General features: G+C 36.3%; 1 protein-coding gene across 1 annotated transcript; it reads right to left on the bottom strand.

Annotated features, from left to right (window-relative positions):
* Positions 1–3,447: 3,447 nt before the first annotated feature.
* LOC124413845 (breast cancer type 2 susceptibility protein homolog) lies at positions 3,448–11,912 on the bottom strand. The gene is made up of 15 exons (XM_046894632.1): positions 11,715–11,912; positions 11,119–11,348; positions 8,481–10,765; positions 8,129–8,403; positions 7,903–8,049; positions 7,714–7,802; positions 6,867–7,100; positions 6,613–6,763; positions 6,275–6,490; positions 5,976–6,186; positions 5,690–5,868; positions 5,334–5,593; positions 4,960–5,143; positions 4,068–4,346; positions 3,448–3,917 (listed from the first exon to the last, which is right to left on the bottom strand). Exons 1-15 carry the CDS (start codon positions 11,910–11,912, stop codon positions 3,573–3,575), a joined length of 5,283 nt encoding a protein of 1,760 aa, XP_046750588.1. The 3' UTR covers positions 3,448–3,572.
* Between the last annotated feature and the right edge of the window lie 772 nt (positions 11,913–12,684).

Below are 12,684 nucleotides of genomic sequence, written 5' to 3'. Positions count from 1 at the left end.
CGTCGTGTTATTTATTTCCCGAAAAAAATATTGGCGAACAATGTTAATCTCGCGCGTATGCAAAAAATGGTCAAATTCAAGTCTAAGAATCTGAAAAAATACATATATCGTGTGAAAATTAGGAAAAATGGACGCGTTTTTGGATTTCCCCCAAAAAAAGTATCTTATTTCTGAATGTTTACGTTGATTAGAAGCTGCTAATGACTGATAAGACTCGATATTTTGTATTATGCTGCGATAAGTTACTCTTAAAGTAATATTCTACTCTAGAACCTTCAAAAACTCGAATTTATTATTATCATTTTCGTTATAGTTTAAGGTTTTGAAAATATATCCCCGAAATATATATTAAAGCGCCATAAGTTTAGTCTTATTAGTCGTAACAGCATAAAGAATTTGAAATGCATTTTTCTCGAAACAACAATTTTCAATTCGGCTGCATATTTTTTCCCAAAACCACTAGGCTGATTGACTTATAATGTTACACACATATCAAGGGAATTAGTACGTCCCCTAGTTTTAACTGTAAATTTTACAAAAAAATTGAACTTCAAATTTTAAATAGCTGCAAAAAGACACTCATGTTGAGTAGCATTTTTTTTTTTTTTTTTTTTTTTTAATTTGTTTCCAACGACTAGGACGAGCGCAATTCAAGCGCTCGATTATACACTACAATTTTACGAAATGACATTTAGAGTGGCGTATAGTTTAAACATTTGTCGAAAATACCTTGTAAAACTGTGTATGTTCTTAGTTTACATATTAAAAAATATATATGCGATACGTTTGCCTTGCAGGAAGTTCATTAGTTTGTACAAAATTTATTCCTCAAAAACACCTTTGAAACGTGTACCTAGAGTGAAAAGCGCCCTAATAAATTTTGTTCGTATAAAAATGACAAATTGGTATACAGACAAGGTAAACACTGTTTAAGGGTAGTTACTTCGTCCAATAAGTATTTATATTCGAGAAAATCGAAAGATACGTCGTATTCTTTTTGTATTCATACGCAATATATATTTTTTTCAAAGTTTTGTATCTGAATTTAACAATTTTTTGCACTGATGAATCATAATTATGGATGGCGTACCCTCGTAATTATTTTTTTTTTCTTAATTGAGCAAATTATATTTTTCATTTCTCAATAGGAAAAAACTTTTACAGTTGAATTGGTTGAAAATTAATTATTATGTTCATGTGGGTAAAACTGCCAAATCACTCCTTGCCATGTCTTAATATGGAGGGTGGTTTCACCCTCTTAAAGTGTGTTTAATAACAGGTAAAAAAAATACGTTTTGCCTAGTTTTCAGTAAACCTACTTTAATATAAGACCTGGAATACTTTCCTTATAAGTATAAAAGTGTTCTCGAGGTCACTGATTTAAAAAATGGGGTCGGATCTGAGAAATTTTCAAAAGTCAAAATGGTGGATCTAATATAAGCGAATATGATCAATTTTTATATTATCAGTCCGCCATATTGGATCCGCTATTTTGAATTCTGAAAATTTGACATCGGATTCGTTTTTCGGAACCCATAAACCCAAGATTACCGAGTTCGACTTTTCTAGACCCCGTTCCTTCTAAAAATTATATTTATTCTGTAAAAACAGGTATTTTCAACACTTTCTTTATTTGTAACGCTCACTATATTCGGGTAGTCATCGCAATCCCTCTGATAACATCAACATTGGAATCTGAGAAGATATCTCAAAAACTGAATATAAATCTTAAATAACCGATTCAAAAAACGTGTCTCATATATGAAACGCTGTGCCGCGGAATGGTAAACCTGGATTAGTAATAAATCGGCTGGACCTTACAATTTAAATCAAAAGTTACGAAAAGGGAAAGAACCGTTTAAAAATTCTTCAGTAATTTTGATATTTGCGCCATTGTCAATGAACATTAATAAATTAATGTCCGTATTTGATAATACAAAAAAGAACTATTCAGAGGTCAGACTGTTGTTCTTGCATGTTTTTCAAAAAATCTCTGGACGTCTGGTCAGCAAGCAACTGATGAATATTACAATTGGATCAAAAACACAAAGGTCCTCTTTTCTTGTGAAACTATTTCAGAAGGTATCGTAAATCTGGGCTTGCATATTGTTCGAAATTAGTCATCCTTAATCGCTGCAGGTGAAGCCTTATCCCGTTATACAGGTACGTATGGTATACCTGCAATACCCGCTTTGTGATTTTTCAGGTAATGTTCCACTCGCAGAAACACCTCAAATAATAATCACAAGCATTCGACTTACCAGAAATTTGCGAGTAAAGTTTTCGAAATCTGTCAGTTTTGGCAGCGTCAGTTAAACATTCAGATTCTTTACTCGTTGACAAAAATACCAATTTATATAAATATTATTTCTAAAAACCGTTTCGAATGATTGACGATTATTGATCAATTCCAGGAAATATTTGTAGCTTAGAATTAGCCAATTTGTTTTCGGAATAAAATAAGGAGATACCAAGTGTGATTATTCAGCTAATAAATAAAGAAATAAGTTCCTTCTTTCCTGTGAGACAGATTCAACTGCATTTACGTTGCGGAAGGTCGAGGATATTTGTAATTTAATTCCGTACGTCGACAAAAAAACCGCGGCATTGAAACTGTGAGTAAACCCTCGGAGAACAATATGAAAAGGACTGGTGAAGTGCTGATTTAGGGTGTTGTAAGGATTAAGATAAGATGCTAATACCGCTTCTCAATCCGCTTACATTCGCACTATTCAAACGGTGTAAATCAGTAAATCAGGTAGTCACGATGGTTGGTGTTGTTAAGTAAAAGTGGAATATCATTCCGTGTTAATTAAGTTTGCGCTGACATCAATACAAGAGCTCATAATTCTCGATTTTAATCTGTAAGACATGGGTATCATTATTAAAGAATTTCAACTCTTACATAAATAATAGATTCGTAAATTCATAAAAGAATATGCGCCAAAAACTTGAGTTCTATAACAAACAGGCTCAGATCATGTTAAAATTGAAGGCTTATAAGCCATTTTGGTTTCAATCGGGCTCTCATGATTTTACGAGTTATTGTTTAGTACACAAGGTATGGTGTAAAGATACGTTTTTATGTTATTCAAATTCCGAAAGAATGTAAATCGGCGCAGACACTCTTTTGATTTTAGTCACGCGATATGTTTCACTTGAATCCTGAAAAATCAAATCTTCTATCAAACATCAATAATGAACAAATGAATGCAAGCAACAAAATTGTGGAATCAAAAACGCACTGACTGAAATTTTCCTTTTTATTCCATGTAACAAAGTCAGCAGTATCTGAACAATACAAAACCCTGCAATACGAAAATAATATTTATAGATACAAAAATAAGTCATTTACTTAATTCTAGAAGCTCTAATCCTTTTAACATTACGCTCCAAATGGAGTCTCGAAACTTTTGTACAAAAACGCACTGCGTTTATATATCCTTTTTCACTTGTCAAGAGAAATCAAAAAACGAAAACAACAAAAAATAAATTAAGGTAACAGTAATCTCGATAAATAAAATTCAATTTCACACATCCAACACTGACTGCTGTTTTTCTATTTCAGCTTATCAATGCTCTGGCATTCGTATAGGTGATACGAATTTCCGATTTATTTTTGAAGCGGATCGATTCACTGGAATAGGCGACAAGTCAGGCGGTTCTCCGTACCATTGGAGCTTCTCCAATCGCCTCTGAATTGAATATTTTGCTGGCGTGGTGTTTCCCCCGGAGTTCAGAGCCCCCTGAGGAGTTCTCGGACTCATTCCTGGAGCATATCTTTGGTAAAGAACAGCTGCGGGAGAAGACTCCTGGTTCAATGCGTTGACTACACCTGGAGATCGACTGGCGCTAAGTTTTTTCTCATTTTGTTTTGCGATGTCGGTGGCGCACTGCGATATGTAGCTTAGTGGATCCTTGAACATATCAATCAAGTTTAGTATTAGAATTAAAAAATCTTTGATGGGTCAGATAGTCATCGTCTAATTCACTATCAGATGAAGAACTGAACATTTGGACAACTTTGAGGACAACAGAAGCCTGCGTAATTCACATGTCAAGATTACCGTGATCTGATTATTGACGATGTCAAAAGCTGCGCAAAGATAAGCTTGACGTGGATATCTTGTGAAAGTTGAATGCTCCGTCGAGTATGCTACAGGGATTGTCCATGGTGTACTCCGACGCCACTGAAGATTGGTGCAAGCCACTGTCGACCCAATGGAAAGGATATCCGAGCAACCGTGAGCTTTGATTCCATCCCAGAAAAGTATTGACAAATATGCGGAACTTGAACAGTCAGCATTTGGGCATGCCAAGTTCAATGCTTCAAAGTTCTTCATGCCCTGCAAGAAACGCGCCAGAGATTTGTCTCGCAATCATTGTTGCCCGAGTATTGTACAGTTTGAATTAATTTCCTTCGCCTCAAACGTTAGGGAAATCGTTATATTTAACAACAACTTTGTTTTTGTGATCAGAAAAGTAATATTTTGAATCCTAATGAAACGCAACATTATGACTAAATTGAACCGATTGCTGGTGATCGGTTCAATGGATTAAGACAACATTTTTGAACCATTAGAAAGGTTTATTCTTGACAAATTTACACACAATCAGCCACTTCAGGTTGACAGTCAAGAGTTGAGTTTTTTTTTTTTTTATTTTGTCTGTCTTACCATGATAGACTGAATTGCTTTACCATATTAATATAAAGTCTATATGCTGATCACAATAACAGAGTTCAAGCAAAGTGTAAGAACTTCTTTGCATTTTTCTAGACTCAAGCATTAAGAAAATACCATTTGTAACCTAAGCTCAAAAAAAATTTCCCATCCGTTAACTAGTGTTATCATCCTGTTATTCATTCATTTATTTACTCATATTCATTTATTGCATCACATTCAGCACGAAAAAGATTGTTAAGTTAATTCAATTAGTTCAACAGGCATGCTAACTCACATGAGGCGCTGGGCCTAAAGATATGATAATTCCCACTGTGTCAAACTCGCCAAATGGTGGACTAAATCCAACGACACCTACTTCAGATATAGGTGTTAAATATCTTTGATGGCAAGTAGAAGCGTTAGCGGCTTCGAACTTAATAATAGATTGGCGACCGGCTGTCAACTGAAGTTCACCAAATCTGTAGAAGAATATATAATGTAACTAAAGCAACCGTCTTTAATAAACGATGTAAATAAAAATCTATGATAAGGTCAATAAGTATCTATGAATAGATATAATTGAAAGATTCATTCATCGACGTAGCTTTCTAGAAGCGACGACGATCTGATTTAAAAATGAGCCAATGTAACACAAAATCGTGAGTAAACCTTTTTCCTGACGTTTGCACGTTGTGGATAGAAACCCGATTTCCTTCTTTCAAAACATCACTTGTATCGTCACCGGGTGCCCAGATTGTAAGAAGAGCTGTATTTTCACCCTCCGTTACGCGCACCTTTAGAACTTGAGTTACTTTACGTGGCGGAGGAAGACTCCTGGTCAACATAGATTCCAGGTGATCTCGGAAAGCCTTTTCAGATACTTCACGGGAATCGTGAAGACTTTGCGATTTCTGACTAGATAAATCACTCTATAATTCAAAATAATACGTAAGCATATGATATTTACATCCATCAACTTTTTCGAATCAGTTATTGAATGATTAATTTTTGGAATCAATTAGTACTTCAATAGATTCGCAGCACCAGAATTCGCTCTGGAGACCTGAGGAAGAACTTCTTGACTGTTTTCGATTCCTGGCTTCAAATTCAGCTCGTGCTTGTGCGTGGATCGTTTCTATTTGCGCCTGACGTTCATTTTCATAGGCCATTGCTGCCTTGTCTTCGCACTTCTTATTTCTGAATACTGCACCAAAACAAAGGAGTACAATGATCTTGTTACGACTTGATAAGTGACGAAAAATTATACAAAATTTGAAAGACATAAAAAGACGCGTTGATTGCAAATCTTACTCGATTGGCCGTTCGAAGTCTTCTCAAAGTACTGGATCGGATAAACGCGGGCGACAATTGCATCCAATCTTCCAATTAGACCACCGTTTACAAGTATAGCTGATAGTCGAGTTGAAATTGATCCCCCGTGTTTACAATAACCAAGTCTAGTGTCCCATCTTACTCTTCTGGTGGAGTTTGAATGAATTTTTAAACACACATCAGCCGGCATCTAACGTGACGTTTTACACAGTTAGAATATAGTTAGATAGGCAAATAGTGTAATCAAGATCAACGAAGGTGGTTCATGAAAAGCTTACCTCTAACGGGGAACATCCTTGATCGGAGTTCATCAATTCTGCTCTGCATGTAACAAGCTTTGTACCTTCGCGCACTTTGCCGAAAGCTATTAAATGCGACATGGCTGCATCGATGCTTGCAGTTATGGAATACCATCCGTCGGTTAATTCCATTCTCCATTGTGACGTCGGTATAGTTTTTGGTTCATGGTTGTCCGACGTTTCATCATTTTTAATCTGGAAAAAAACATTTACGTCATACTTGATCATCAAAGAATAATCAGAAACGGTTTCATAGTTGTAATTCAGAAAATTTAAAGTACTATCTATTTACGGTTCAGATCGTGCCGATATCTTACCTTAGTAATGGTCGCTACACACAGAATCATACGTCTACATGCAGGATCATCTTTTTCTATGATTCTCCTCAAAGCCGGACGCTCAGACTTGTCAATTTCGCGATCGTATCTATACTTCAGCTGCTCCATAACATGATCGGGCGTCAACATCCTGTTTAGTAGTAATCATTGAAGAGCATTCTAGATTATGAGCTACCTCAAGGGTTTCATATATCGGTGTACGCATGAAATGCACAATAAGGCCGATATGTTACCTGCAAAAAGATAGATCTCCAAATTTCATTCTATCCATGGATGCTAATTTCCATACAATCCATCGATAGTGATTCTCTACCCATTTATGGGGTACTAAAGAGGGATCCACTCCGGGACTTGCAATAAATGCTTGCTCAAACTCGTCGACACCCGCGTAACCAGTTTCATCAAAAATCAACAGACCTCCATCGACCATCGTTATTCCATAAACATCTGTACATATTTTATCTTTGCTGAAACATTTCAACAGAACACAAAAAACTTAAGACACTTGTCTTCGAGGTAGATATTCATTACAGAATTGCTTTTCACTGTTGAGGATATGTGAAAGTAAACGACTGTAAAATTGGTTGAATTTCAGGAATGGAAAAACAAAAAAATCATCATCATTTGTTGAAAATCGAGTTTCAAATCCAAACTATTTCTATTTTGTGAAGAAAAAGAGAAAGGAAATTTCTGGATCGTGGAACAGAGGATAAACTATTGAAAAATGGTGTCGATTGAAACAGTTGAGCTAGTTCTGAAATGCAATTCCTTATGGCTGCATGGGTTACATAAATCATGTTATCGTGCAACATGGTCGACGTTATTGTGACTAACAATACTTTCTGTCCACCGAGTGAAATTAAAAGGAATAAAAAAAAAAAAAAGCAATGTAATTGAAAAACTTGAACTAACACTTTCGAATCCAACGAATTCCAATCGCGTTGAATAATTGCTTATCGAGATATAAATTCCCTAAGTTCACCCACTTCTTCAGAAGTCTATGTACGAGTAGACATATAGACGAATACTTATGTATGTGCATAAAACTCCATCATCACATAAAGTTATGTTAAATCTCACCTGTAAAATTCGGAGCATTTAAATCTATATCGAACTGCAGTGGCCGCAGTAACTTCCATGATATCGAGTCCGATAGCTATATCTGTGAGCTGTAAGAACGACATGAGACTAGAAAAAACTCAATATAATAAGGTTCTATACAGGTGAGATCCAAGAATAAAGCTACAGCCACTTAGGTGAGATCATTACCTCATCAGAAGTTCGCGGTACAAGCGAAGCTCCGTTTGTGAGATCCCGCAACGATAATCGGGGCTTCGTATTCTGTGTTTTGCGAAGAAACAAGCTTCCTGCGATCGGCTTTAACTTGAATTTTTTCTTGGCACAAATTTTTTTCTCCTGAAATAACAGTTGGCAGTCAGTCAGATAAATATTGAATTCACTATTAATCACTGTATATAAAGCTTATTTTAAATACCTGTGCCAGTGTTGCAGCTAAACGGTTTTCCAATATATTAGAAATTATTTCTTGTTCAATCTCAAAACGGGATACCGAATTGGGAGAATTTTCAACTCGATTACTAAAGACTGGAACATTTTTTGCAGTTACTTCATATTTTGCAAACTTTGGACTTGAAGCAGTCTCCATAACTGGACTAATGTTCCCACGCATCTGCTCCGATAAACCAGAAGTTGAGGTCGTGACATCGCTGGATCGTCGAAAGCACTGAGTATCGATTCGCTCTTCCAAACCTTGGAAAAAAAAAGTTCCAACATGATAAGTTATTCTAGCAGAACGGTAAATTAAATTCTTTGTACTAAAATCTCACCATTCATACTGCTCCCATCATCCTTAGTGTCTTCGAGATTCACTAAATCTTTGTTCAACATACTTTTGCTTTTACGCTTATGTTTTTTCCGTGTACGTGGACGGAATCTGTCTCCTATAATCGGACTACTTGGTATTTCCTGAACGTCACAGCCTTCGTCAAAAGTACTTGACGGTCTAACAGTAATTTCTTCATTTTCAATTAGAGGTGGACTGCATGTGATTGCGGCGGCCCATGACGAGGTATCCTGGAAATTTTCTTCATCCGCAAGTAGAGCTTTTGTGCTTGCAGTTATTTCTTCAGAAATGGTGGGCATCTTTCGATCGTTTTGAACTACTTCCAATATGTTATCGTAACTAGTTAATTTTTTTGAAAATTGAGATTCACTAGTATCGTGAGGATTCAACGGCCAAGACTTCTGTGGTTCGAGCTGAGGGATCATAAGTCTGTCATTTACGGGAAATATATCTGATTTCGCGCATCTTCGAGCTGTATTATTTTTTTCTTTATCATGCTGCAACGTATGACCAGCATAATTGCTGTTGCTATTGATTTGATTCTCCTCCGAGTGAAGTTCCATGTTTCTCATCTTCTTATCCGTATCGCAATCCTTTTCAGCAAACAATTTGCGAGTTTGTATATCGGAATTAAGACGTACTTTTTTAGATTCTCGATAAATTAGCTCATCATCAGTCGTGTCACTTGATGTAACGTTGTTCGATAATGATTCGAACCCAGGTGTTGCGAATATGGAAATGTTATTGCGATTAAAAACTTCAACGACTGAGCTATTTCGGTTTCTTGAATCAATGTGTTGCGGACTGTTTTTCTGTTCGTTGACAAACGATTTATCAACTTTCATTATTACACGTTTATCATTTTTTATCCAGTCTCTGTTAGATGTTGAATATTCAAGCGTATCTTTATTACAAGTATCATGATTTAGTTGAGAAAATTCACAGCTATTCTGTTCTTCAGACATCATCAAAATTTTTGCTTGGTTTAATGCCTGATCTGATATCTTTATCGCTTTGCCACTGCCAGTTGAGAATCCAGCATTTGCATATTTATCTCCGGGTTTATATTTCGAAAACTCAGAATTTCCAGCATTGTGTTCTCCAGATGCCATCCTGATATCAACTTTTGACAACGCACGATCCGATACATTGGACAGTTTTTTACTATCAATTGGAAGATCCGCTATCGAATTTTCATTATCAAGTATACATTTAAATGGTTTAGAATCTCGATCATCTACTGTTGTTGTCCAAAGTATTTTAGCGCTAGACAGTGCTTTTTCTGATATGGGTATTGTTTTACCACTCGCTGTGTTAAATCCCGTAGAAACATGCGAAATTTTATCGTCGACTATATGATTGTTGGTGGTCCAATTTTCCGCCTTACTAGTACTTTCAAAGTTCTTTGGTGCTTTGGTATTACCAGCAACATGAGTCGAATTGTTTTTGGAAATATTGCTTAGATTTAATTTGATTGATTCAGATCCTGAAATTGATGGGATTACTTGTGATTCATTTGCCAACATTAGCAGCTGCCTGGAATGACTTTCAATAACTGAATTAGTCTTCCGGCAAATTGTACCAGATAATTTCAACGATTGCCTAGAATATTTGTCGCTCGACAGATTTCTTACTTTTGTCGCGGGTGATTGTTCAATTTCAAAGTGTCCATCACTTCCGGTATCACAATTGGAGGAATGCATAGCTGCGATTTCTGTCTTTTGGGCATCGCAGTAACTCTCAATGCCAGAGTTATCTGTTTCAAAATTTTCAAAGTCTCTGTGCTGCTTCTTTTGTTCGATACACAGTGGCGATTCATGTTCTAAACTTTCATTCTGGTACATTAATAATTTAGCTTTTTTCATAGCGACTTCACCGATTAGTAAAGGCTTTCCAGACGCTGTTGTAAATCCAACAGAGGAACCGACTTGACACATTCCATTGGGATCGTCATCACGACAATCCCTCAGTCGCTTCAAGCCTCGAGACGTAGAGACTTGACATGAGCCGATTTGTGGGATGTCCATTGTATCGATTGCTTTCCTATAACAACGAACCTCTTTAAATGATTGGACAGCTTTTGTCAAGTTATCTTTGCTGGTATTAATCACTGGTTTATTAGCTTTAAAAGCAAATGCTGGACTTGGAAAACTCCGAGCAATACTAGCGTTGATTTTCACTTCATTCGTTACATCATTTCGTGAGATCTCATCCAGCAACATATCGCCACCACCGCTTTGATCTTGCACGTGTCTTGCACGGCGATCTCTTTGTATTTTGTATGCATGTAGTTGTGGTACAACTCTGTCGCTTTCCTAATCTTCTCAAAGCAGCTCCAGACTATTGTCGTGCGATGCGAACCGGCCCGCTCACAACGGCATGTGATAGTCCCACCCTTACCGACCGAGCAGCCTCATTCTTTTTCTTTCTGTAATTAATAAACGAACAAACAGAAACGGTTGAAATTTGGACGGTGTATAGCTCTTTTGTAACGGAATCGAGGAAGGTTACTCATATCCCGAAAATCGTAAAAAAAATTGTGGTTTTTTGACACGTGTTACTATTTACACAACTCCCGCATTTCAGGGACCCAAAAGCGCATAGCTGAGGTACATACATACCTTTCACCATTTGGGGAAAAATAAGGAGTAAAATGAGCCATTGTGAGACTGTTTACATCTAATATTGAGGCCGGGCAATGAAAACTAGTAATTACAATAATTTTGTAAATAAAAGATGCTCTCGCGATCAGCTGGGCGCACGGCCGGTACCAAGGAACGCTCGGCTTTGGTGTCGTTAGATGAGATGTGATACTGTTTGATACCAGCAAATGATACTCCTTGTTTCCGACCTGAAAATAATAATCATGAGCAATATAGTAAATCAAATGATTTATCTGATTGCGAGGACTATGGGATAATGCGACCTGGATTCTTGCTAGAAAATGAAAAACATATCCTCAATTGAAATTATCATGTTCATGCAGAGCGTTGTACTCGCTATAAAAAATGTCCGACACAATCTAATACGTTCGGATAGGATACAGCGGCAAGATTTCCGGATAGACTTTTACAGATTCGATTCGTATCTGTCCGCGTCTGTCAGTATCCTATCCGAAACGTGTCCGATTCTGTCGAGAATTTTCAGCATTTTCAGTAGGGCTATAAGTTTAACCGTTTCCAGGGTAGTTACAAACTTTTTTATATAATAATTATACTGATTTTCCAAATTCCGTAACTTCTCCAACTTCTCCAGATTTGCAACAGTCCTGAATTTCCGGTGAATGGTTATTCATTTGCCTTTTTTCTTTCCGTATCCTTGAAGTTTGTGCCGGAGTGGCATATAAATCTAGTGTCAAGTCCGATGATTTCAGACACGTCCAAATTGATGCACGGAGAATTTCCTGCTGAAGCATCATCTAGAAAAGTGGTTGCCATAAAAGTTTTTATTTATTTATTTATTTATTTCTCAACGGATAAAGCACCCTCTTACATTAATAAAAAAAGAAAAACAAATCTTGGGAAAAGTGTTTCATTTATATAATGGCAAGCCTGTAATAGTGCTCATGAATCTTGCAAGCAATTGTCGCATACCTACATTTGTGGAATTCGGCGTTTTTTGGTGGTTTAATAATAATTTTCAGAAGTAGGTTACTTAAGCTATTCAAAATTCAATGAAATCTGTGTTATATTGAAGCTGTCTGATGGGGTTCCCAAGTTTCATTGATCCAGTTATGGGTGATACATTTTTCTGGGACTTTCCATTGTATGTGGCATAGTTTTTCTAGCTCAACTTTGATTCGAAAGTTACAAACTTTTAATAGAAATGATCGATGATGAATTTTAAATATTTTTAATTCCAGTAAGAAATTTCAATTCTATCATCCAATCCTGCGTAGATTCATAATTTCAGCTAGCATTTAATGTTCTTAACGATGATCATTTTATTATACTGTTAAATTAGCACAAAAGTGTATATCTAGTGTCGAAAGTCTCAGAAAATTTATGATGATTATTTGATATAATTATTTGACATGGATAAAACGTTATAGTATATAAATATTCGAGAACTCAAATGGTTGCGGTTTTTACTTTCTTCGATTGTTGATGAAACTTTGTTGTCGATGACAACAAATGCAACAAATTGAAGATACCAAAAGTTTAAAACTTTGATCATGGAACGGAAAA

Source organism: Diprion similis, chromosome 13 (assembly GCF_021155765.1).
Source record: "Diprion similis isolate iyDipSimi1 chromosome 13, iyDipSimi1.1, whole genome shotgun sequence".
Lineage (NCBI taxonomy): Eukaryota > Metazoa > Arthropoda > Insecta > Hymenoptera > Diprionidae > Diprion > Diprion similis.
Note: the sequence above shows the minus strand (reverse complement) of the source record. Positions and strands in the feature narration are given on the sequence as shown.